Source organism: Danio rerio, chromosome 1 (genome assembly GCF_049306965.1).
Source record: "Danio rerio strain Tuebingen ecotype United States chromosome 1, GRCz12tu, whole genome shotgun sequence".
Lineage (NCBI taxonomy): Eukaryota > Metazoa > Chordata > Actinopteri > Cypriniformes > Danionidae > Danio > Danio rerio.
In genome coordinates, this window is record NC_133176.1 from 15,723,976 (window position 1) to 15,750,948 (window position 26,973).

The window sequence follows — 26,973 nt, forward strand, 5'->3', positions numbered from 1 at the left end:
TGCAGTTTGGGGAAAAAAATTAATTGTGATTTTCTTGACAGATATTTAATTATTTATAAATAATATTTTTAATTTTCTAGTCAAGCTTCAGCTCGATATTCTGTATTTTAGCTTCTTACTGCTAAAATGCAGTGAGTGTTCGTTTAAAAAAAGGAACAGAAAAGAGATTAACTTACTTAAACATTTATTCAAATTTGCTTTTAAATATTCAGATATGAAACACTCTCTAGAGCAAACAGTAAACACATATGACCTTACCTTTCTGTAAACAAGTTGAACTCAAATTAGGAAGATAGTGTAGCTTATTATAAAAACAAAACAAAAAAACAATAAAAAAAATACAGAACATTTTGCAAACTAACATGGCTGAAACAACTACAATATTAAGTGTTACTGGCAAAACTTTCAGTTGACTATTTACCAAGACACACATCACTAAATTGTGCTCACTCAATTGTTCAGTAAGACTATCACACATAGACTGCAGTCAGGCATTTGCTCTGGGCAGGGGAAATTAATTATATAAATAATGCAAATATATTTGATATCGCAGCCTCTTGCGATTAGCTAATCGCAACGCTTCAAATCACGATTTCAATCAATCGCACAGCCCTATAGGAAGCTGTAGAATTTATTAACAAAAATACTAATAATTAATAAATATTAATGAAGACTGTATTATATTCACTTTTATTATAGTAAAATGACTATCATTTACTCTAAATAACTGTAGTGTTTTCTCCCGGGTGATCTATAGTCTAAACACCTATGTTTAACACATAATGTTAAGCTTTTTTTTATGTTGTCTGCTGCTTTAATTACTAGCTCCCACTGATTGCAACAAAGTAATGTTTTTTATTTTTTATAATGTATTGAAAAGAATACTAACAAGGGAAACTATATAGGACAACTTCCTCCAGGGTCTCCCAAGCCCAAGGTGTTCCCAGCAGCCGAGAGACATAGTTCCTTCAGCATGTTGGGTCTTCCCCAGGGCCTCCTCTCAGTGGAACAAGCCTCCAAAGGCATCAGAAGCATCCAAAACAGATGCCTGAGCCATCTCAACTGGCTTCTCTCTGTGTGAAGGGGCAATGGCTCTACTCCGAGCTCTTCCCATGGTGACATATCTCCTCACCCTATCTCTGAGTGTGCGCCCTACCACCCTGCAAAAGAGATTCATTTCAGCCACTGGTACTCTCGATCTTGTTCTTTCAGTCATGACTCTCAGTTCATGATCATATGAGAGTTGAAATGTAGATTGACCAGTAATTTGATAGCTTTGCCTTTCGGCTGGGATTGGCATGGTGGCTCAGTGGTTGGGCCAGTTGGCATTTCTGTTTGGAGTTTGCATGTTCTCCTCGTGTTCACGTGGGTTTCCTCCTGGTGCTCTGGTTTCCCCCACAGTCCAAAGATGCAGGTGATTGGCTAAAACAAAATTGGCTGTAGAATATGTGTGAAAGCGAGAGCGTATGGGTGTTTCCTAGTACTGGGTTGCGGCTGGAAGGGCATCCGCTGTGTAAAACATATGTGTGGAATAGTTGGTGGTTCTTTACTCATGATAAATAAGGGACTAAAGCAAAGAAAAATGAATTGCCTGTCGATTTTGCATTCCATCCTTCCCTTGCTCATAAACAAAACCTAAGATAATTGAACTCCTCTACCTGGGGCAGGGACTCTCCTTCAAACTAGAGATGACAAGCCATCGTTTTACAAGATAAGCACCACGGCCTCAGCCTAGGAAAATCAAATAATGTTAAATAATACATTTAAAATGTGAACTCAAAGCCTGCTTGCACTGCTGGTTTACTGACTACAGTCATCCTCTGCTAATGCACTCACAAAGCAACCTGGTTCACAGGTTTGGGTGAATAATGGCAAAACAAATTAGCACCTTCAACACTGTACACTGTAAAAATAAAATGTAAAACACGGCTGGGGTGCTGAAAAACAAACGTACAATAACAGCTGTTAAATTACAGAAATTTACTGTAAAATAACGAAGGTTGAATTACCAGAAATTTAAATTTAAGAAAATTTCTGTAACTTAATGTTTGTTATTTCACAGTAAATTTCTGTAGTTTAACGCTCATTATTTTACTTTTTTTACAGCACCCCAGCTGCTAGAAATAAACCGTAAAACTACGGATTTTTTTTTAAAGTGTACAATTTGTAGCAGAAATAAACTGCTGAAGGAGAAATTAGACATCAAGTAAAATGCAACTTTCCATTACTCCCAACAAATGTATTAAAGAGTATAAAACGTAGACAAGTAAACAACAAAAGTTGCTGTAATATTGATACACAAAGTAAAAAAGATGGTTAGAAGTAGTAACAATTTGCATTTACTCAAATATTTACACCACTGGAATCAGGAGATATAGCCTTTTTTGTCCTGCATAATTTCAGCTTTCCTGAGGTCTTCTGATCCCCTTTTGTTCTAAAATGTCCATGAATAGAGAATTCAAAAATGTTAGGAATTAAAACAGAATCAAAGTATAAAAACCTTAAAATGCAAAAAACATTGCAACTTCTCTGAATTTGATTTCTTTTTCTTGAAATGTAAATAAAATAGCAGACTGAAATTACTGAACAGGACATCAACAATATAGCATTAGACATTAAACAATATTGTCCTTTTTTATCCTGTGGCAGAAATCAATATTATAAGTTTCTTTTAAAACGCTGACTGTTTAAGGGACCACTAGAGCTCACCAAACCCTCCGTTTACCCAGTCTTGATAGTTTCACGCTAGTCAGTGCAGCTCACTGCAGTCTTTTTGCGCATCTTGCACGCACTTTTGGATGGAGCATGGCAGTCACATTACAAATCAAAAGTCAAAAAGAAAACTTTAAATTTAGTTTAAACAATAAATTAAAATAGCACTGACTAATCATGCAGAATTGGATTGGAGGATGAAATATCATTAAAGCGCCTTATTATTATATGACTGCCCTTGTGTCTGGAAAGTAGATCGCAGCTTCATTCGCATTCTCAGTCTGCGCGCTGCGACCTCCGCTCCGCATCCCCCGGCAAACCAAGCCTGACCTGGTTTTCTGAACTAGCATCTCGCTTCCTCACTGTATCAGAGCATCATCATCTGCCTCCTGTGAAAGATGTCGGACTATAGGCGACAGTGGAACCGGGAGGATGAACTCCCGGTATATCTGGCAAAGCCCATCTCGGCGGGCAACCAGCGGCAGAAGTCTCACGGAATGTTTAGCTCGGTGGAGGGCGCGTATGACAGTAAGACTATTGATTTCGAGCAGTACGCCGTGGGAAGGAGCAGGACCTCGCGGAGCAGCAGCAGGGAGCGCATTGTTGACGGGGATTTTGAAGCCTATGAGATTAGCGGGAGGTCCATCATCAGTTCCCCGCGCGAAAGAGGCGACGGGCGTCCGGGTGTCGAAATCACGGATCAGACCGAAAAGGAATCCCTTAACGAGCGAAGCAACGACGAGGTGGGCTTTAATTTCCATTGATAAGAATATATTGTATCGATTATTTCACTTAACAATGGTAATATGATGATCATGCTAACGATTAAATGCATTTCTTTGTTTACATAGCCTAATATTTATCATTTGAATGAATCAGTTAAAATTCTAGGCGAATAGGTTGTAAGTTACCTTATCTAATGTGACAGCAGATATATTTTAACGCAATATTTAATTTTATAGTAAAATATGGGAAAATATTTGTTAATGAGATTTTTTTGTATTCTCATTTATAAAAAATTAATGAGAAGTTACAGTTTGTTTATTTATTTATTTATTATTTCTTCATAGTAGCCTTATTTATATAATTTATGGGGAACTTCAAGTGCAGGCTCTCCATGTTTTTTATCAGTTGTATTTAATATTTTTAGGGCTATTTATTTATTTTAACATCATTTAACGGTCTATTTTTACCCATAAAAGTTATAGAAGAGCGCCAAAAATTTAAATTCTGTCACCATACTTACCTTCTACTTTTCCAATATTTACTGTTGAACACAAAAACATATAGGCATATATTTCTAGGATTGTTGCTGATAGCCAATGGTCCATTTGCATTAACCAACGTTTTTTAAAATATATAATTTTGTGTTTACCAAAAAAAGAGAAGAAGAAGCTCTATAATTGCAACCACTTGAAGTTGAGTACATTTTTAATTTTATGTGAAGTAACCCATAAAAGCGATATACAATTCAGAAACCATTGTTAATAGCCCCACTAGTAGTTAAACTGCAGCCAACAACTTATAAGAGACTAAACTTCATTGTTGAAGTTCTTTCTCATTTTTTTTCTGCTTAGTAGTTAAAAGACTGCGGACATAATTTTCCGGTGATATAGTCTATTGTCAATGGACATGCAGATGTCCATTCAAATATATGTGCCTTTCCTCTCAATAACAAAATAAACACACAAAAATAACAATTTACAGAGCATGATAACAGTGATGTGTATTTGTTTGGACAAACCCTGCAGTTCAGCTTTATCATGTCAACAGATGAAGTTAAAATCACACTGTCAATATTAAAGATATAACTGAGACTTGAATTACTTCCTTTTCTTAGCAGGACACATTGACATAGCAGTAAAAATAGCATAAAATGCATAAGCATGTGTTTCATGTGTCAGACTCAAAAGAGTTTGTGCTTTTACTTAGCTAAAATGTCCCAATTCCGTCACATAAAAGCCAGTCTACAAAGGCCTACAAGCTGTTTGCACATTGCAATATGATTGTACAATATGCAATAATGTTTGAAAAGTCTGACACAATCTCTTTAAGTTGATTTATTCAACAGTTCAACAGCATAATTGTGTATATAAAAAAGAAAATCAAACACAGAGTTTCAAAAAACCTTTTTTTATGAGGATCTACTTTCTTCCGCCATTCATTCACATCTGCAGCCGACATCAGAGATGAAACCATTGCTACTCACAAACGTCATTTTAGAGCTAGCATTTGCATGATTTTCTAGCATAATATCTGAAATGATTCAAAAACAGGTGATTTTGCTCAAAGTTTAAGATTATAAAGATGAAATGAAATGAAATAAAATACCATCAATCTACAGAGATTACACATTTCTCTGTTGCAATCGGGAAATCACAGTAATTAACCCAGAAAAAGCCAAAGCATCGCCAACACTACATTACACTACAACACTAAGGAAAAACGCTGAACACATGCAGGCATTTCTTCTTTTTTTCTTTTTACTGAACTAGTCTGCAGTAACGAAACCAGAAGACGCATTTGAAACAAACAGATGGCCAACCAAAAAGGAACTCGGGGTTATACAACAAGTGGGCAACACAAAATACATACATTTCTGATATACAAGTCTTATCTCACACTCAATAAGTATATGGTATAAATACAGCACTACAACATACAAAAGAGAGAGATCGACTTATAATGTCATTTACCTGTTTAATAATGATTTGATCAGCTGTTAGAAATTACGCTGTTCTTCTCTTCTAATCGATATTTATGCGTCTCTGTCGCCATCTTGTGGATGAACAACGTCAACCATCTTAGGGGCCGATCACACGCACATTTACGTTCCAAAAAACGAGGCACACCTCACTGCCTTTTTTGCTGAAAAACAGAAGCACAGTTGTCACGGTACATTGAAGGGACGGAGACAAAAAGGTGTAAGAAAAAAATCCAAAAGTACAAAGTAACAAAGTAGCAAACAAACAAACAAAACAAGGAACTATGACAGATTAACTCGAACAAGACTCAAGAACTATGTCAGGAAAAATAATATGTCTCAGAACAACATACCAACAAGGACGAACAACGAACTGACAAACAATGGGTGAATGGCTGTATAAATAGTCCAAGAAATCAACAGGAAACGGAGACAGCTGTGAATACAAATCAGTGTAAGTGGGTTCCGGGTGTATGCGCGCGGTATGTATGGATTTGTAGTCTTTAGGGACTATAGTTCGCTCTGAGTTAATAGCGAACTACAGTGCCCTCTGGTGGACACAGACAGTCATTACAGCAGTGTGCTTATTTTTTTTTTGTCGCTATGACTGAGTCAGCTAGCTATTGTGAGAAAGTGTTGAAAAAGAGGTGACTAAAGTATCGTGCTTTTTCCGCTCAGAGTTGACTTTTTTCAACTGGGTGCGCATAGCGCGCAAGGGCAAAAACACGAAGCACGCAGCTGCATAAGCAGCGCGCAAAATGCTTACACAGCCGTTAGTAAACCATTTAAAAAGGCATAGCCCTTCGCCGTGGCCATCGCCGTCGCTGACGTGCACCTCTCAAAAAATGTAACTACACGTCGCAACGACGCGTAGCGTAAGCTCTGTGATTGGTCGGCTTGGTAGCGCTGACGAGTCTAGGCGGGACCGAGAGCCGCGCGAATGGTGCGAGCGATTGTTTACAAGTGTGGAGTCCCGTGAAGGAGCTCCGGATGTAAAGTTTTGTTTTGTGTTTACCTCATAGTTAAAGTTGTTGCACGTCCGCTGGTTCCTGCCTCAAAATGAGCGAGTTTGAGCCACTTGTACATCCCGGAAGTGTTCAGGAAATGCAAAAAAGTAGCGAAGAAACTTGACACAGAGGAACATTTACACCTCACTGCCCACTAGCGTTTCGGAAGTGATAATGCAGACCGACAGAGACAGCGCGCAGAAGTATAAATGCACAGCCACGCGCGTTGCCTGCGCCGTGGGTTACGCCGGTCACCTGACGCAGAAGTATAAATCAGGCTTGAGTCTGCTCAATGACAGGTTAATGGCTGCCGCTTCACTGTATTTCAGAAATTTTAAATATTTTAAAATAGGCACTATTCTTATAAATAAACTGCTTAGTTGCAATCTAAACAACTACATTCTCGACTATAAAAGCCTCAAAAACACTTTACGTTGTCCAACAGCAGCAATATTTGTCAAACTGTAGTGTTCTCTGCTTGTCGCTGTATGTGGGCGAAGTAATTCACAAGGGTAAAGAGGCTGGACGAGTGCTGTTATTTGCAGAATATCCAGCCTGATCTCGCGAGAAAACGTAAGTATTTTACGTTTTGCCAGTTTAGTAGCTAATTCGTACAAATTTGTACGAGTTCAGCCGTACGAAATTGTACAATTTTAAAAAGAAGGCATGGCACCTAACCCCACCCCTAAACCCAACCGTCATTGGGGGATGAGCAAATCGTACTAAATTGTACGAATTAGATTGGAAGAATTCATACAAATTAGCTACTAAATCAAAAAGTTACGAATTGTCGTGAGATTGTTTTGGAATAGCACACGGCTATCAGCCAATCAGATTGAAGAACCAGACAGAACTGTTGCCTTATATTAGGCATTACTAAATTTCTAAATTGTTTTAACTTTGCATTATTGGAAAGTTGATTGTAAAATGCCAAGTATGTCAATACAACGTACTGTAAATAGTTATTTTTTAAAAAGTCTAAATGTGTATTTGACTACTAATTCGATAAGTTTTACAGCATATACATCAAAAACAAATTATGTTGACCTGACTCATAACACCATACCGTTTTACCGATTCTCGCCCGGTTCATGCTCCCTTTGTTCAGTGTAAGGGGGGCGCTCCAACAGACACCAATACTAAACACGTCTGCTAACAGATACACGCTTGACACACACTCACACACACACCCCTCGGCGGAGGCGCTCGCTTGTACAGCACTGAGGGAGCGCTGGTTCGTTTAGTGGGTTGGTAGCACAGAAAAGCGGGTGACTGCTGATTGTTCATCTCCTCAAGTCTTAAAGGAGAGATGTCTGGGACGGGCTACCAGGGGAAGAAGAACATCCCGCATTTGACGGTAAGGCACCGGCTGCGAGGCGACCCGTCTGCTGCTGCCACCCGGTAAATCCTGCGCATGAGGGAAACGAGAAGGGATTAAATTCTTAGCGAGCCAACAAAAGCTGAGGCCGCTTAGAAGAGCACTGAAAAATCAACCAAAGGGAAGGTGAACATTACCGCTACAGCGTGTCCCAGGCAGACAGGCATATCTACCGTGCATGAAGCGACGAATGCTCCGGTTCATTTTAGAATAGATGCAGGAATACATAATAAAGCAGCCTTGTTGGGGCGCGTTTCAAATCACGGCGAGTGCATTTGCAGCGCATGAAACGCAACAGGGTCTGTCGCTAAGAGCAGGAATCTGGAATAAAGGGGACACTTTTTAAATGTCACTGCACATATTAAGCCAAAAACAGGAGGATTCTGTGCCCTACGTGTTGTATTTTTGCCTCTAGTTATGAGTAGTGGATTAGAACGATCCTAATCCTTGACTTGAGCAATCTTTCCGATCCATGCCTGCTTGATATCTAGGAATAGTGTATATTTTGAGCTCAGATTAAAATGATTTTGCTATGAAGAGGAGGTGTAAATGCTCCAAGGGGAGAGCCATGGTATGTGGCTTCCTGACAGCAGGATGATGTGAGGTTACCATGACAACCTAACATCTTTCCACATCACCACATTTGCTCTTCTCTGTTCATAGAACCGCACCCATTCACAGAGAGTGAAGCTGAAACTGTGCAGAAGGCTCTTTTATCGGTGGTTGTTGTAAGAGCACTTCACCGAATTGCAAATAAAGCTGGTAAAATAAGGTTTAAGCTGGTTTTTGAAGCACTCACTTTTGCTGTTTCTGTTCCTCTTGTTTTTTCAGAGCGAGCGGCTGCTGATTAAAGGTGGACGAGTGGTCAATGATGATCAGTCACTGTATGCTGATGTTTATGTTGAAGATGGAATTATTAAGTAAGACACACTTTCACGCACAAGCAAATGTTAACTGTTTCCACAGCACAATGGAGATTTTCCTTAATAGTTACATATAGTCATGGGCCAGTATAAGATTGTGACAGTATGATAACCTTGCATAAAAATATTACGGTTTTACAGTATCACAGCATTGTGATTACTGCTCTAAAATAAGTTCTTTTTTAATTTCTAGGTAAAAAAACAACTTTTTCCCCACATTGAACACAGTATATTTTATTTTAAGAAACATTTACAATATTTTGGAACAGTGGCTTTTAATGTGGAGGGTCCAGGTCTGTAGTTAGCCTGGTGAAAGGGGTGCTTCCTTTCTTTCAAAAAGTGGACCTTTTTGCAGTTATTTACTTAATTATGGGCTACTATAAGCACTACTTTTAGCTGGATTAGCTTGTCGGATGGTCATCATTACCACACTTTTTGATTAACTAAAATATGTCTTAAAGATTTAGGATAAAGAAATATGAAGACAAAAATACTTATTATTAAAATACATATTTATTACATCATATGTCATTAGGAAAAAATAGGAATCTCATTTATTCATTCATTTTCTTTACGGCTTAGTTTATTAATCCAGGGTCACCACAGCGGAATGAACCGCCAAATTAAAATAGGAATCTTAATGTTTTAAATTAAAAACTAGTCTATTGTCATTTATTAGGCAATTAACAAACTGAGCAGCACATTCAACTTTCCTCCATCAGAATTTGGCCATTTGAATATTGAACAATTAAAGCATAATAATAATAATAACAATAATAATAATAATGTGAAAAATCATGAATAACAACAGTAGCCTAATTAGTATTAAAATTTTGTCTTTTTTCTTTCAAGAATAAGGTCCAAGATTTAGAATAAACATTCCTTGTAAAATTGCTTGTCTCTGTTTAACAACAGTACAGTAGTCATTAGTGAAAGATGACTTCACTTACTTCAGATTCTGCTTGGTCTTAAAGACTTTGATGGGCTACTTTTACGATTTATGATGGCTTAGTAGCCAAAATAAGATATATGGGCTCACATATGGGACAAATTCTGGACCTTAGTGATTGAGGGGTGGGTCTTTCGAACCCCCCAACCCCATGCCCCCCATCCTTACCGAAGTTTTTCAGTATCTGAACTGATATGTAATAAGCAACAAAAGGTCAGATGCAAGACGTTTTAAGTTTGGCTCCTCTTAAAGGCTTAGTTCACCCAAAAAATGTAATTGTATTCTCTATTTACTCGCCTTTCTGTTTAACACAGAAGAAAATGTTGTGAAGAAAGCTGAAAATCTGTAACCATTGACTTCCACATAGCAAAAACTATTACTATGACTGTCAATGATTACAGGTTTCCAACATTTTCAAAATATCTTCTGTGTTTCACAGAAGAAAGAAAATCATAAAGGATTGCATCAAGTAATAGGTGAGCATATCAAGAATTTAAATTTCTGGGTGAACTATAACTTTAAAATTAGCAATTTTGTCTTGCTTAGAAATTTCACTTCCATACTATAAAAAATGATATGAAAAAAGTAATTACAACAAATGTTTTTGTGCTACTTTAGCTTATTTTATTTTATTTTATTTTATTAGGGTAATCAGGTTTAATATTTTGTGTCAGTTTGTTTGAAGTAAATTGAAATGACTAGAAAAGCTTCAACTAAAGTTTACGTAGCTAGATTTTTTTTACAGTGCATGAAACTAATAATAATAATAATAATACATTATATGAAAATATGAAAAGTTCCCATTTTTGTTTCCACATTTTAATGCAAGGTTATTTAGAAAGAACCCTGATGTTTATGTGAAAATGGACATCAGTCTTATGTGAATACTATTTCACAAAGCACAATGCAGTTTTACTGGCATGTTAAAAATGTTTCCAGCATGACAAAAAATCATCAAAAATATCTTATAAAGAAAAAAGTATCAAAGTATTGAAACAACATTAATAATGACACTTGCACAACCTGTTTTTTTATATGGGATGATATGAAGTTCTCCTGTGTAATCAAATCATATTATATTTATATTTGAGTTTATGATTTGTAGTATGCAGTGTACTTTACCAAGAGCATTTCCTTTACCCCTTTGGTCCACTCTCTTCTTCATAAAACACTCCATCTCTCCTCCAGACAGGTTGGGGAGAACCTGATTGTGCCCGGGGGAGTGAAGGTGATTGAGGCTAATGGCTGTATGGTCATCCCTGGAGGGATTGATGTGAACACCTGCCTGCATAAGCCTTATCTGGGCACCCCACCTGTAGATGACTTCTACCAGGGCACCAAAGCTGCTCTGGCAGGCGGCACCACCATGATCAGTGAGTCTGGATAAATTGTTAACTTAATATTTTTAAATGCTTTAAAAAAATAAAGCATATTATTTTTCAAAAGCAATTTTTTAATACTATTTTAAAGGTTTCTATTTTATTTTGTATAGGTTTCTTATTATGTCCAAAACATTACACCCATTACCAGCTCTGGAGGTTTTATAAGCACAATTTATACATATTAGTATAAACATCACTGATAGTGTTGGTTGTACCATATCAATTTGAGCCTAACACATGGTAATGTTATAATAAAAATATTTTTACTTTGTTAAAATAAAAGTTTCAGTTTCATGCTATACTAATGTTCTCAGAATGATATTTAAAAGATTATTAGAACTTTCCATTTGCAATTTATAAGTGTTCTTAGACAAATTTTGTAACATTTGCAGTAAAAAAGTTTTTGTGGAAGGTTTTTGGATGATTGGAAGTATCCAGTTTTTAGACAAATCATCCACATTATATTGTTGTTTATAAAAATGCTATTCCCACATGATAGTCTCGTGTTATATTAATGTTCTCAAAATGTCATTCATTCATTCATTTTCTTGTTGGCTTAGTCCCTTTTTTTAATCCGGGGTCGCCACAGCGGAATGAACCGCCAACTTATCCAGCAAGTTTTTACGCAGCTGATGGCCTTCCAGCTGCAACCCATGTCTGGGAAACATGCACACACACATTCACACACACACACTCATACACTACGGACAATTTAGCCTACCCAATTCACCTGTACCGCATGTCTTTGGACTGTGGGGGAAACCCGAGCACCCGGCGGAAACCCACGCGAAGGCAGGGAGAAGATGCAAACTCCACACAGAAACGCCAACTGAGCCGAGGTTCGAACCAGCGACCTTCTTGCTGTGAGGCGACAACACTACCTCCTGCGCCACTGCCTCGTCCCGTTCTCAAAATTTAATTTAAAATTTCATTAGAACATTCCTATTTTAAAAAAATCATTTAAAACGTTGTAAGAACACACAGCTTATTGCCTGCTTTTTCAGGAGTCGCCACAGTTGAATAAACCGGCAATTACTCTGTCATGTTTTATACAGTGGATGCCCTTCCTGCTCTAACCCAGCACTGAGAGTACAACCTTCAGTGCTGGGAAACACCCACGCACTCTGCCATTTACACACTACAGACAATTTTAGTTTATTCAATTCTCATATACTGCATGTTTGAGAGGAGAGCACCCAGAGAAAACCTGCACAGAACATACAAACTCCACACAGAAAGGCCTCCAGGTCCAACCAAGACTCGAACTAGCAACCTTCTTGTAAGGTGACAGTGCTAATCACTTATCCACCATGCTACCGCTAGATCATTTCATTCACATTATAACATTAGCAGACATTCCTAGACTGACATAAGCAGACATTCAAAGACAGCTGCATGTTACACTCTAAATGAAAGGTAAACTCAAATGAAACTAAAATCAAAATTACGAGCAAAATTAAGCTTATTTTGCTCAGTTCGACAAATGTGCAATATTGTGGAATTTCCTGGATGCAAATCTTCTGATTTGGATAAATGTCTCTAATAAGAAGGTAGAGAAAGGCAGGAATCACTTGTATCTCTCTGTGAGAGCAAAGCAGTGTCCCAAATAATGTCTGTTGTGGCTTTGCGACAAGGGCATGCCCTAGGAATGTCTGTCCTGCATGTCGGCTACAGCCAATCAGATTTCTCTTCCTCCAGGAGTCTGAGCTGAGTCTGTTATGGTTACAATAGCTTGTTTTCTTTAAACAAGGAATTAACCTCTATTAAGGTGTTGACAGTGACAACATTTCCAGTCACAAACAGGGAAAACAGTCTGTATTGTAAGACTTAGAAGGACACAGTGAGTTTAATACAATAATTGATTAAAAGAGTAACATTAAAGCATTAACATTAATACTATCTTCAAAAAAAAACATACAAAACAAAAAAGGCCTATATTTATGGTAGTAATAGATTACAGAATGTATAATTTCCTGTTTCAGTTGATCATGTGACACCACAGCCTGGAGATGGTCTATTGGAGGCCTTTGAGAAGTGGCAGGAAGCGGCGGATAAGAAGTCCTGCTGTGATTATTCACTACATGTCGATATTCCACACTGGCATGAAGGAGTGAAGGAGGAGCTGGAACAGCTGGTACAGGAAAAAGGTGAATATGTATTTAAAGATGAAACAATATCCCAACACAATAGTTCTGCAAAGCTGAATATACTCAGTACTTTTTATACTACATACTTGATTATACTGATGTTTAACAGCCACTTGTTGAAACCTGCCAAATGTTAATGGTTGTTAATAACCTTCAGTCAAATGTGTTGTCTTTTATTCAGCAAGGACGTATTTATATAATCAATTAACTTTCAGATATCTTACAGGAAACCGAACGTTTTGAATGGTTGTGAAGGCAAATGCAAGCTAATGTTCTTTTCTTTTGACAGGAATCAACTCTTTCCAAGTGTACATGGCTTACAAAGGGTTATACCAAATGCCTGACTCTCAGGTGAGTAAATGCTGCCGTTTGCAAAAATGCCATCTGTGGCTCTATATTTAGAGCAAAATATGCAGAAATACAATAAAGTAACTAATAGCATCTCTGTTTTTTCTTCTAGTTGTACGAAGCGTTCTCTTTCCTTAAGGAGCTGGGGGCAGTAGTGCTGGTGCATGCAGAGAATGGAGACCTGATAGCACAGGTACCTACTCACTTAAATCCCTAATAATAGTCATAATCAAGTTAGGCTTAAATTCGCTTGAAGTCTTACTCCGTCATAGCCCATAAAAATACATCCAGATGAAAATCTTTCACTCTATTAGGGTTAATCTTTGTGACAAATCACGTTTTGGTGCCTGGTCAACTATAATTCCAAGTCAGCATTTCAGATCTTGTGATGTGACTATTGCAGATTCTCACATTGCAATATTGATGTTAAATCTGTATATTGTACAGCTCTATAATAAATCTCTATTTTATTTTCGTTCTTCTTTTAGGGGTAAAACTAAGTTTGATGTTATTATGTGCTGCCCTTCTCCTCTCAATAACAAAAAATATCTGAGGGGGAAAAAAACAAGAGTGAGAAATCAGCAGTTAAGAAAGCATCTGATTACAGCGATGTGGATGTTAGTGCGAGCTCTGCTTTCCAATAACATATTGTTACATAATGTATTGTTATATACTGTAACACTTTATATATTAAATTGATTTTAATTTCTATAAGCTTTACAGTATTAAACCTTAAAACACATCTGCATTGCTTGAAATTAGAATTACTCTTCAGTTTCTATTAGGTAACTTTTCTCATGGCATGTTGTCTGAACATTTTCAAGTGAAAGAAGGCGGGGCCTCAGAGCCACACCTACCTATTACATAATCATCATGGCCCAATGGTAGCTTGAATGCATTGACACATTTCTGTAAAATTCACTTACTTTGGTAGACTCTTAAAGGGTCAGTGCACTCAAAAATGTCCACTTGATCCAAAAATATGTGAGTTTCTTTTGTCTATTGAAAGCAAGAGAATATTTTCATGAACAGTTGATGATCCCCATTGAGTCTACTTTGGAATTCATTTGGGAATATCAACTGTTTTGTTATCAACATTCTTCAAAATATCTGTATAATATAATATAATATAATATAATATAATATAATATAATATAATATAATATAATATAATCCTAGAGATGGGTTGCGGCTGGAAGGGCATCCGCTGTGTCAAAATGTGCTGGATTAGTTGGCGGTTCATTCCGCTGGGGCGACTACGGATTAATAAAGGGACTAAGCCTAAAAGAAAATGAATAAATGAATAATACAATATAAATAGAGTATTTATTTATTTATTACATGTTTATTGCAGGATCTGTTTATTGACCATACTGTCGTAAATTTTTACAATTTATCCATTTATTTAACTGTGTTAACGTTTGTGTTCAAGGAACAAAGCAAAATCTTGGGAATGGGCATCATTGGTCCGGAAGGTCACCCACTGAGCCGTCCAGAAGAGGTGGGATCAATAAACAAAGTGATGAACTATTTAGCTGATTAACTTGCTGATTGTTTTAGTGATGCGAACAGTCCTGATGCGGCTGGTTTTCTGTTTCACAGCTGGAGGCGGAGGCTGTTTTCCGGGCCATCACCATTGGCAACAGAGTCAACTGTCCTGTGTACATCACCAAAGTGATGAGTAAGAGTGCCGCAGAGACTGTGGCCATTGCACGCAAGAAAGGTGACAGCATATTGCTGAAAGAAGTCCCTAATCCTCACCCAGGCTGCATTTATTTGATCACAAATACAGTCAAAACGGAATTATTGTGAAATATTATTACAGATTCATATTATTTTTCTATGTTTGATATTTGAATATATTTTAAATGTAATGTAATACTTTGATGGCAAAGCTGAACTGAATAAATCATGAATTCAGACTTTTGTATCAAATGATCAAGACACATTACCTGTTATGATCAAAGTTGAAAACTTACATAAATGTATTCTCTTTTGATCATTTAATGCATTCTTGCTAAATATAAGTATTTATTTCTTTAAAAAAGTCTTACTAACTCCAAATCTTTAAACATTAGTGTACATTTCTAGAAAGTTCTTGTAATGACTTTAGTCAGGGTAGTGCGGGATATCTTGTTTGCAGTCCATATATTTAAAAATTCTTAAGGAAGCATTTTCTAGAAGCAAAAATGATTGTCTTTTCTTCAGAAAAAACACACTAAAATATCTTTAAAACAAACACAATAATCTGCCAGTTGGATAAGTAAAATAAACTTGTTTTTAGATTGTTTTGCTTACCCCAGTAGCAGATTTTTAACTTGTTTTATGAAGAAACTCAGTTAAAGGTGCAGTAGGTGATTGTCTTCAGAAACATGTTTTGTTGTGCTGGTTGAAAGTCTCTTCACAGTCCAACAGAAATTATTAAAGTAAATGATCTAAATGTTTTAATATGTATTTTTATGTTCTGGGTAAGGCATAAGACTCAAAAATGTTCATCCAGTTAAAAATTGTCAGGCCGACACTTCCCATAATTCTGATAGGTAGCCCAAATTGTCTGTTAGCAAATGTAGATTTGTAGAACTGCGCTCCTCTGTTCATGCAGATCTGCCATTAGCGTGTTCGCGTGGACACATGTGACAGCAGTAAAAACAACTGCTGAATCAGAACTCTTTAAATTCCTGAATCAATGTTGGAGTTAGTTTTGCACGCTGGAGGAAGGATGACATCATTGCTCTGGTATTTCTGTTAGACAGGTAATGTTCTGTTTTAAAGCTGTTTTAGTCACGCAAAGCTGATGTAGATTTGGTTGTTACTAATGGGTATATGCATGGAAGTGTTGTTTACTGAAATCTTCCGGCGAAAGATTGATTGACTATTTTCAGTTTCATAAGATACCTTTTACTGTAAGTAAAACATAAGTAAATAGCACTATTCCACCTAGCCTTATATATAGCTCCAAATAGTGTTTACCATGCTACTCTAAATATTCGCTCTGAAATAGCATGTAAGTATGGCTTAGTAAGAAGTCCTGTACACCGCCGGCCAAACAATAAGCATTCAGTAGTTGCTTCAGGACAGCGCGTGAGAGAGTGAGTGATCCTTGCATGCATGAAATATTGCACATTGACAAGTTTTGCTTGCTACACAACTGAAAATGTGCTAGATATAATACAGTTTTGTTCAGAATTGTAGTATTATAAAGGACTATAAAGTTTTCTAACTGGTGAATGACATGATCTAGTGGGCCTCTGTCATCTTTGATGAGCATGTTCGTGATTCCAGGAGGTGTGGCTGGAATGGCAGGGGAGGGAATGGGTTTCAAACATTATGCTAACCGGTTAGCATTTAGGCACCTTTAATTTTGACACATTTCTTTTTTTTTAATAAGAAAGTAATTTGCCCTTATGTAGAAAATGCTTCTTGATTTAAGAATTTTTAGATAATATAATATATATTCGGTGTATAATACATAATAATACATATATATATGTATAATTATATATATATATATTATATATATATAATTAATTTCTTGATATAATTAATTAATATCTGTAGTTAATGAATTGTAACAATGATGTTTTCTCTGACCTACAGTCTGCTTCTGTAGAATCAGTCTATTCTGTTCACACTCATTTAAGTTAAATCAATGTGACATCTTACTAGACAATTGCAGTATCTAGCAAAACTCTATTTTAAAAGACTTACACACCCCAACCGTTAAGTTTTGGATGTATTCTCTTCACTGCACCGGCTTTAGGCTCTGTTGTTTTCGGTGAGCCAATCACAGCCAGCTTGGCAACAGACGGATCTCACTATTGGAGCAAAAACTGGGCAAAAGCGGCAGCGTATGTGACCTCTCCACCCCTCAGCCCTGACCCGACCACACCAGAGCATCTTCACTCTCTGCTGGCCTGGTAAGAACATTTGGACTTATTTCAATCATTGTGATAGATGCAGCATAACACCGGATCCTTTGGATGAAGGCCACGACTGACATCATTCAGCAATTTTCTATCTACTCTCTCGATTACTTCAATGCAACACCCAAACCAAAACCACAGGCACACCTTTTCCTGCCCCCGTTTCTAAAAATAGAACAGGCTTTCATCGCTTGTTACCATGGTTACACAGCACCCTCCTTCTCGCTCCCCACCACACACACACACACACACACACACACACACACACACACACACATAACTTGTGGACTTGCAGGCTGCTACTATGGGAGAAATGTCATTATGCTGACATCCACAGCCACACAGAGGCAGACTGACACAGCTGGAGAGAGGACATTTATTTTTAGCATAGACAGATTAGCGGAGCCCAAAGATTAGTGAAAATGCCTGAATATTTCTAGAAAAGAATGTTCATTTATTGTTAAACATATGTATACTGTGAAGACAAACTTTAGTTGTGCTGTATTACTGTGAAAAGTGCTAAACAAGTCAACTTGAATTATATTGTGTAGATGTGCACTGTTGCAAAGAAAATTTCATTTCTGGATGATTTTTTCTTTATTTTATCATTAAAATGGTATTATTAACCAAATTGTTGCATATTATGTCTTATATTTTAGTAAGTTAAATTGTTTAAGCTGATAAATTGAAATTATTTTAAAAGATTGGTAATTTAATGGTTAGCCTACATGACTGTAACTCGATTCAGATTGCTCAGTAAATACATCTATTGTATCTGTCGTTGGTGGAAATATCTTAAAAATAAATACAGTGCTCAGCATAATTGAGTACAGCCCATTTTGAAAATGAACATTTTTCTCCATTTCTCAGTAAATATAGGCAATGTATTTTGGTGCATTTGAACAAAACAGATTTGTTAAACAGATAAATTTATTAACATAATATTTAGCCGCCAAACTTATTTAAAAATGGGAAGATAATACAATTAAATTTAGGCAAAATATTGCAAAAATAAATGACAAACTACACAATTTCAACTAAATTAAAAAAAAAATTTGCTTCTCTTAATTTTTCCTCTTTTGTAAATTTGTATTTAATATTTTCTATCACATTTGAACCATTATTATAAGTTATTATAATGTTAGATAAGCTGCTGATTTGGCTTCAGTACTGACTAATCTAATGTATATGCCCAAATATAATATTGTATAGTCTCCTATTAAAATATGAATTTAAAAGATAGATTTGTGAGGGGTGTACTCATATATGCTAAGCACTGTATGTTCTGTCTCCAAAATAATAGCAAAGCTGGTAAATCAAAGGATAGATGAGATGTTCGTTGTCATTTTTGTAATATTCATCCAATATTTAATCAATCTAGGATTGCAATAAATTGTTAGCAGTGCAATTATGATTACATTTTATTTGATGAAAAAGTACTTAATGTAATGTATTCATAATAATATATTAATATTTATAATTTAATTAAACTTAATAATTCAATAAAGCCTTATAATAATTATACTAATAATTCGGCAAGAACATAAGGTGACAGTAGACCTTTTATGTTGTGAAAGATTCACATTTAAATGAAATTATCCTTTTCAAACCATTCATCAGAGAGCTTGTTCACATGAATACATTTCATCTAAAAATATAGTAAAATAAAGAAATTTTAATAGTGTTTTACAATATTAATTTTACAGTATTTATGATCAAATAAATGCAGTCTAAAAAATGTCTCTAAACATAATGTATATTTCCATGACCATGACATGTTATGCAGCCTCAAATATAAAAAATAGGTCACAAACAAAAAATCATCTAGCTCTGGAAGACCCCATAAATACCCTTGTATTAATGAAGCGTGTTAGAATATTTTTTTCTTTGTTATTTATTTCTAAATCCAAGTTTTTTTTTTTTTTTTTTTAAAGAAATGAACTCATTATACTCAGCAAAGCGTGACCAGAAATATTTTTTCAGAAGATTTAACATATATTAGTAATGTTAAATTTATGTATTCCAACTTATGTATTCAGTTATGTATTCATTTGTTTGTGGTTTTTAATTGTATATTTTTAATTAAATGTTTTTGCATTGCAAATAGCAGTTGTGGCTAACATGTCATAAACTATGATAGGATGATACATGACATCTTATGATATGATATATGATATGATATATGCTATGATATGATATATAATATAGTATGATACGATATGATATATTTCTGAATAAAACAGCATTTCGAACTAGAAAAAATATAATGGCTTGCTATTGGTGGATCTCATAGTGACAAGTTGTCCTGCTCTCTCATCACTAATCACTCACTCAGCCAACTGTGTTCAGAGATAGCAAGATAACACATGATGTTTCACAAACTATGGACGTTCACAAATAAATGGTTTATAATAAATACTGCAGGATTGCAAAAAATAAAAACTGTGACCTAAATGTTGTTTTTGCAGTGGGGATCTGCAGGTTGTGGGCAGTGGACATTGTGCATACAGCACTTCTCAAAAGGCCATAGGGAAGGACAACTTCACCCTTATACCCGAGGGAACCAACGGAGTGGAGGAGAGAATGGGGTTTGTTTGGGATAAAGCTGTGGTAAGTGCATGTCTATGAATAGTGGCTACAGGTCACATTCCTTATTCATCATGTTCACCCCCTATTTATTTCCTACAGGCCATGGGGAAGATGGATGAAAATCAGTTTGTTGCAGTTACAAGTACAAACGCAGCCAAAATCTTCAACCTGTACCCTCGTAAGGGGCGGATAGCTGTGGGATCGGATGCTGACATTGTTATTTGGGACCCCGACAAGATCAAGACCATCACAGCTAAATCACAGCAGTCGGTGAGCTATTCTGAATGATACTCTGGACTTCTGGATTTAAAGTGTTTTCCTAAATACATTGGATGGCTTGATTCAATTCATAGAGAAATTTAAGGCCATTAAAAAGTTTTAAATGCTAATTTACAAGGTATTAAATTGTGTATATAGTTTTTTTGATTATGCAAAGTATAGTTGTATGCTAAAGTTTACCTAAATTTAATCTTCTAAATATACTGTAAGTCGGTAATGTTTCAGTTTAAAACCTAAAGTAGCATTAAGGTCTTAAAATGTGTTGAAAGAGTCTTAAAAAAGTTTGTAAAAGGTATTTAATTTTAATTCTCTAATTCCTGTATATGTCCTGATTTAAACAAACTGTGGTGTGAATGCTTTGTGCAGTTCATTTAGTTAAAGGAACTAATAACCTTAACTTTTCTGATTTTGATTGCAATACATGTGCACATTTTGTAAAGCGGCTTTGAAACAATAATTATTATGAAAGCGCTATACAAATGAACTTGAATTGAACTGAATAAGTGGGTAAGTGTGTTGAGGCCAGTTCTCAGTCTGTTTCTGCTATTTGACTTAAGTATGAATGCAAACCAAAGACATCTAAATGAATTAAAAACAGCACATAATGTCACGTTATGCTATCATAGAAGCACTGGATGTTCAAGTGTTCCTTTTTTTCTATTTAGTTTTATTTCAGCCATTACAGTCTAGTAGAACATCTTGGAGAAAATGGTTATTTACTAGCTCTCTGCAACTCTCACATGGTCGCCCACTGAAGCAAAGCAGGGCTGCACCCGGTCAGTACCTGGATGGGAGACAACATGGGAAAGCTAGGTTGCTGGCTGCCGAAAATGGTGTTAGTGAGGCCAGCAGGGCTCACTCAACCTGCAGTCTGTGTGAGTCCTAATGCCCCAATATAGTGAAGGGTACGCTATACTGCTCAGTGTGGGTCGTCCTTCTTAAGAACCGAGAACCGAGATCCTGTCTGTGGTCATTAAAAATCCCAATCCCAAAAAAAATAATTTGAATAAAAAGTAGGGGTTTAACCCCGGCATCCTGGCCTCTTTCCATTGTGGCCTACTAACCAACCCCATATTATAATTGGCTTCAGTAATCTGTCTCCTTTCCACCAATCAGCTTGTGTGTGGTGGGCAGACTGGCGCAAAGTGGCTGCCGTCGCGTCATCCAAGATTCCCTCTTCAAAAATGTGTAAAGCTCTTTGAGTTTCCAGAATAGCACTTCATATAAATGTAAGGAAATATTATTATTATTATTATTTATTTGTGTTTAAAGTAGGAATTTCTTCTGCTTTTATGACTCCTTTGCACATTTTAAAAACTCTTCATGGGTTCTCAGTGAATACAAATATTATCACATGTACAGCACACACATTCTACAAGTGTGTTACTCCAAAGTATACATCATAAAATCCCTTTTTTGGATCTCTAGGTGAACATTAAGTGAACCAGAGATAAATGTTTTTTTTTTATTTGGTCCAGAACAAAAGAACCAAAAACAAATATAAAGAGTAAACACAACTTTAGTACTGAGTCAATCTTAATGGGTTCAGTAAAGACAATGCTATAAAAATGTTTTGCAAATATATATATATATATATATATATATATATATATATATATATATATATATATATATATATATATATATATATATATATATATATATATATATATATATATATATATATTTGCAAACATTTTTATAGCATTTTATATATATTTACTTATTTATTGCTAATATTTTCACTTTTCAAAATTTTTTTACACTGCTTGATTTTTATTTGCAGTTCTTTATTTTTATTTTTGTTAGTAAAAAACTAAATTTTTATTTCAAAGAATACATTTTTGCTTTGTGATTTTTAGATTGGATTGACTCCAAACTTTGGTTATACATATATTTAATTTTGCATTTTATATATTTTTAATAGAATGTTGAATATATTTTTATACATAAAAGTAATATAGCAATAATTTGATTTAAAACACATATGATTTGTCTTTTTTATAGAAAAGTATTACATATCAACATTAGTAATTATTATGTCTGTGCTCTTCTTTCCAGGCTCTGGAGTATAACATTTTTGAGGGCATGGACTGTCGTGGTGGTCCTCTGCATGTGGTCAGTCAGGGCAGGGTTGTGTTTGAGGAAGGGAAGCTTCAGGTTCAACAGGGAACGGGACGTTTCATCTCCCGCAAACCCTTCCCTGACTTTGCCTACCAGAGGATTAAATACCGCAACAAGGTATATCTGGTTTAGTCATTTCAGCTCATTTAAATAGTAAGCATTTGACCAAATAAACTGACAAAGACTTATTGTCACCAAGGCTGCATTTATGAACTATAAGTATAACACATTTAAGTGAATGTAATTGTTTAAACCTTTATTGCATGATTTTTATAATTAATAGAAATATTAATCAGAATAACAGCATTTATTTTGACAGATCCTTCTGTTAAATCATGGAAATCATTATCTTTTTATCAAATCTTATTATATCTTATTTTAGTATGTCTTTGCTTATAAAAAAGTTATTTTTATAATAATCTCACTGATTATAAACCTTTCTACAATAGTGAGAAGGATAAATAGGTTCTTAGCATATATTTATGTAAATTACCAGCATAAATATAAACCAGATTTGAATTTATATATAACATATCATTGATATGATACAAAAACAAAATGCAAAAATGGTTAAAGTTGGCAAAATAGATAAAAAATATGTGTACTACCAAAGTTTTAGGTGTTAATTAAACATGTTCGTTACAGTATTGATAGCTGTATCATGATCAGTATTAGTATTTTCATATATGCACAATCAACTCTTCGTACCATTGTTTTGGCAGATAATGAACATGCAAGGTGTTTCTCGTGGCATGTATGATGGTCCAGTATATGACGTACCAGCTACTCCCAAATACATAACTCCTGCCCCCTCCGCTAAGACCTCGCCCACTACACACCAGCCTCCACCAATCAGAAACTTGCACCAGTCTAACTTCAGCCTATCAGGTAAGGAGATAAGATCAGACGGCACAAAACAACTGTTTTAATTATTCCCATGCATTTCTAATTATTTTCTAATATATTCCCACAATCTACATATTAAGTATGCTTTTATTAAACAGCATTTTATAGCAAGTGTGTGTTTTCTTTATTATTTCTATTCCCTCAGGGTCTCAAATTGATGACAACATTCCTCGGCGCTCTGGCCACCGCATTGTAGCTCCCCCTGGTGGTCGGTCCAATATTACCAGCCTTGGTTGAGCCTTCAGTAGCTCCCAATTGACTATGAGTGTGTGTATGTGTGTGTGTGTGAGGGAGAGAGAAGGTGTATTATTACAGTTCTCTGTTGACAAATCATCAGTATTCTCCTTTCACAGGGTTATGCTATAAACAGGTTTGTTGTGCAACACGTGCATGTTCAAATATCACTCCAACTTACCTGTGCAGCAGATGTCCCATCCACAGTGAATATCGTACAAACTATTCTCACTGCTAAAGCATCCCTAGAGAAATACCTATAGATAGCTAGACAATCACTAGAAAAATACTCTATAAGAGTTTAGAAAAAGTAGCATCTAATCAGTGCTAATATAATAACACATTTTGAGCTATTCAGCCCCTCATTCTGCCGATGTGACTCCAAGTGTTTGTGATCTTGTGTTAAAAATGTCCGTTATTAAACCCTGTGGAACCAGTCACTGGTTATCCCAGTAAATGGTGCTCCTCCTATTGGATGGCTTACAGAACTAAAGATCATTTGTTTTAGTGATGAAGAGAAGAGAAATGTGCTGTAAAGGTCTGGGATCAGTTTTGGAAAAGATGTACTGCTAATAAGTACATTTTAAAACATTATTTTACCCTAAAGTTGTGGTCACATTAGTGAAATTTTAGATGTAAAACAGATTTATTTCAAATTAATACTTATCAAGAACCAAATGCAAGTCAAAGTTGGTGAGCATAAAAAAAGAGTGTTGCGTCCCAGTTGGCTGGTTTTATTAATTCTAACAATACCTAAGAGCGTGAGATGATTATTAGAGTGCTACTTTTTATAAATGACTGCATCACACTTAAAGCAACCCAGGCTCATTCTGAAAATGTGCCTCTATATACATTTCTGGAGAGCGACAAATACGTCCCAGGAACTACATTTTTTTGCAGTTTTTGTTTTCGCGAATTCACCAGAGGCCGATGTGTACGCTTTTTGAGATTTCTCTTACGAAATTTCTCTTACGAGTGCCATTTGTACCTGCTGTTCTCCCATAAATCCATCAGAGGCTGCTGTCGACTGACTTACTGACTGATTTTTAACACGTTTTCAGATAATATACCACATTCTACTCTTTTATTTACTTGTTCATTTTATTTTTGGCTTCTGTTTTTGTCTTACCCACTTTCTGGAACCATTCTTCAGACTCAAATTCTGTTATCATGATCAACTCCTCTCTGCATTTCGAATCCTCAGAGGTGCGTAGCAAACTAACTAGTCAAACTGGTAACAGCAGAAAAGCCGTTCAAACGCAGCTAAACGGTCAGCTGGTAAGCACGAAAAGGAACGATGCCATAGCACCGGATAGTGTTCATTTTAAAAACGAAATGCAGCCATACGTTCCTCTGGCTATATAATTCGCGATCTTCAGAATTGTATATAGGGCTACATTTTCAGAATGAGCCTATGTTGTCTTAAAGGGATAGTTCAGTCAATTAAATGAAGATGTATTCACTTTTTACTCACCCTTAAGAGGTTCCATACATTTATGAGTGTCTTTTTTTTTTTTTTGCATTGAACTCAAAATCAGATATTTTGAAAAATGCTCAAAACCAGTATTTAAGGCTGCACAATATATCGTTTCAGCATTAATATCGCAATGTGATCATTTGCAATAGTCACATCACGTGTATGCGCAATGTTGAGTCAGGTTTAATTTATCTAGATTATAATACTACTTTGCAAGTGATTTTGCCATTGTTCTGTAACCCTGGAACCTTATATAGACAGGTGTATGCCTTTTCAAATCATGTCCAATCAAATGAAATTACCACAGGTGAACTCCAATTAAGCTGCTGAAACATCTCAAGAATGATCAGTGGAAACAGAATGTAACCTGAGCTTAGGTTAGAACTTTACGGCAAAGGTTGTGAATACTGATGTACATGTGATTTTTCAGGTTTTTTATTTTTATAAATTTGCAACAATTTCACAAGATCTTTTTTACACATTATGGGGTATTGTGTGTAGAATTTTGAGGAAATAAATTAATTTAATCAATTTTGGAATAAGGCTGTAACATAAAAAATGTGGAAAAAGTAAAGCGCCATCAATACTTTCCGGATGCACTGTATATCGCAGAGAAACAAAATAACGTGCAGCCCTAGCTCATTCATTTTCTTTAGTTCACCAAACACTTGCATTGCTATTGAAATATCTGAATTTTGCCCCTGAAATTTCTCTGAGCATCTCGCAATGTGACCACACGTTGTGCAAGCACTTTTACCTCTGATGTTTCCTGTGCACTGAAATGTCTTTAATTCTGTGTTCTTGGTCTGTTTGTGGTAAAGAGTGGTGGTGGATTGCATGATCTGACTTTTAGATGTTGGTATATGATCTTTTAACTCTTTATACTTCGAAGAACGGTCTTATTTTTCATCTTAGGAAACTGACATCATTTTACAAGAACATTTTTGTTACATCATTTTTTATTTTGATTGAACTTACTACTTTGATTCAATAAGTCTGCATGCCAGTTTAGCTCCATATAAGCTCTTCTTAGGCCGTGTAGATTTTGCTTATTGCAAAATGAGATGTTGACTGTAGAGAAGACAGTAGTCACATTACCTCAGTGTCACAAATGCAAAGAAAAACTATATGCAAACCACGTCTGGATGAGCATTGAGCACAAGCGTTCAAATATATGCCTGTTTTTCCATGTGTTGTGAGATTTCTACAGTATTGCTCCACGTAAAGCCCGGTCACTGTGTACGCTAAAAGGTCTTAATGTTTTACTTCCACTGAATAAGGAGATATCCTTTGTTTTGGACCAATACAAGACCACTTCCAAGCCTGCGGTATTGCTTTCATACCCTGTTGTGATTTTGTATCGCCTATATAATATTTATGGTGTTCATGATTGATGCCATTTTAGTTTCTGTAGGCTGGTGTCCACCAATGCACTGACTGTTGAAAATTAATTTTACTTTGGTGAAAAAGTCTGAAAAATAAATAAATGTTGATGCTCCCGCTGTATTTGACTTGTGCGAGATCTATCGTCTGTCTGTTCAGAGTGCAGTTTAGTTGAGTTTTAAAGGGCACCTATGATGAAAATCATCTTTTGAGGGCTGTTTGGACAGAACCGTGTGCAGGTATAGTGTGTCCACAGTCATATTGGAGTGATATAAAGACAATAGTTTAATATCCAAATCCCTCCCACATTGAGGCCGACCACAATGTGATGTAGGAGTGCGGTTTCCCCACCCACCGATTTGATTGACAGCCACGTATTAACATGTCTCCTTAGTAATACACAGGGATGGGCAGTATTCGTGATACATGTGTTTTAAATAGAAAATAGCATTTTGAAATGATATGAAATATGAAAATGGCTTAATATTTTGTATCAAATTCTGTAACA

General features: G+C 35.9%; 1 protein-coding gene across 3 annotated transcripts; it reads left to right on the forward strand.

Annotated features, from left to right (window-relative positions):
• The first annotated feature begins 2,990 nt into the window (after positions 1-2,990).
• crmp1 (collapsin response mediator protein 1) lies at positions 2,991-26,588 on the forward strand. Of its 3 annotated transcripts, XM_073944367.1 has the most exons (15): positions 7,854-8,372; positions 8,465-8,529; positions 8,633-8,721; positions 10,862-11,046; positions 13,038-13,202; positions 13,492-13,553; positions 13,663-13,743; positions 14,983-15,051; positions 15,153-15,273; positions 17,311-17,467; positions 19,942-20,083; positions 20,162-20,332; positions 22,403-22,582; positions 23,188-23,353; positions 23,517-26,588. In XM_073944367.1, exons 1-15 carry the CDS (start codon positions 8,351-8,353, stop codon positions 23,606-23,608), a joined length of 1,767 nt encoding a protein of 588 aa, XP_073800468.1. In that variant the 5' UTR covers positions 7,854-8,350; the 3' UTR covers positions 23,609-26,588.
• Positions 26,589-26,973: the final 385 nt, after the last annotated feature.

Bases quoted from the DNA above. Each gene is read 5' to 3' on its own strand.
- crmp1 (XM_005159843.6), top strand. From the start codon at position 3,111: ATGTCGGACTATAGGCGACAGTGGAACCGGGAGGATGAACTCCCGGTA. The intron at 13,744-14,982 runs GTACCTACTCAC...TTTGTGTTCAAG, and splicing joins ATGGAGACCTGATAGCACAG to GAACAAAGCAAAATCTTGGG. The intron at 22,583-23,187 runs GTATATCTGGTT...TTGTTTTGGCAG, and splicing joins GGATTAAATACCGCAACAAG to ATAATGAACATGCAAGGTGT.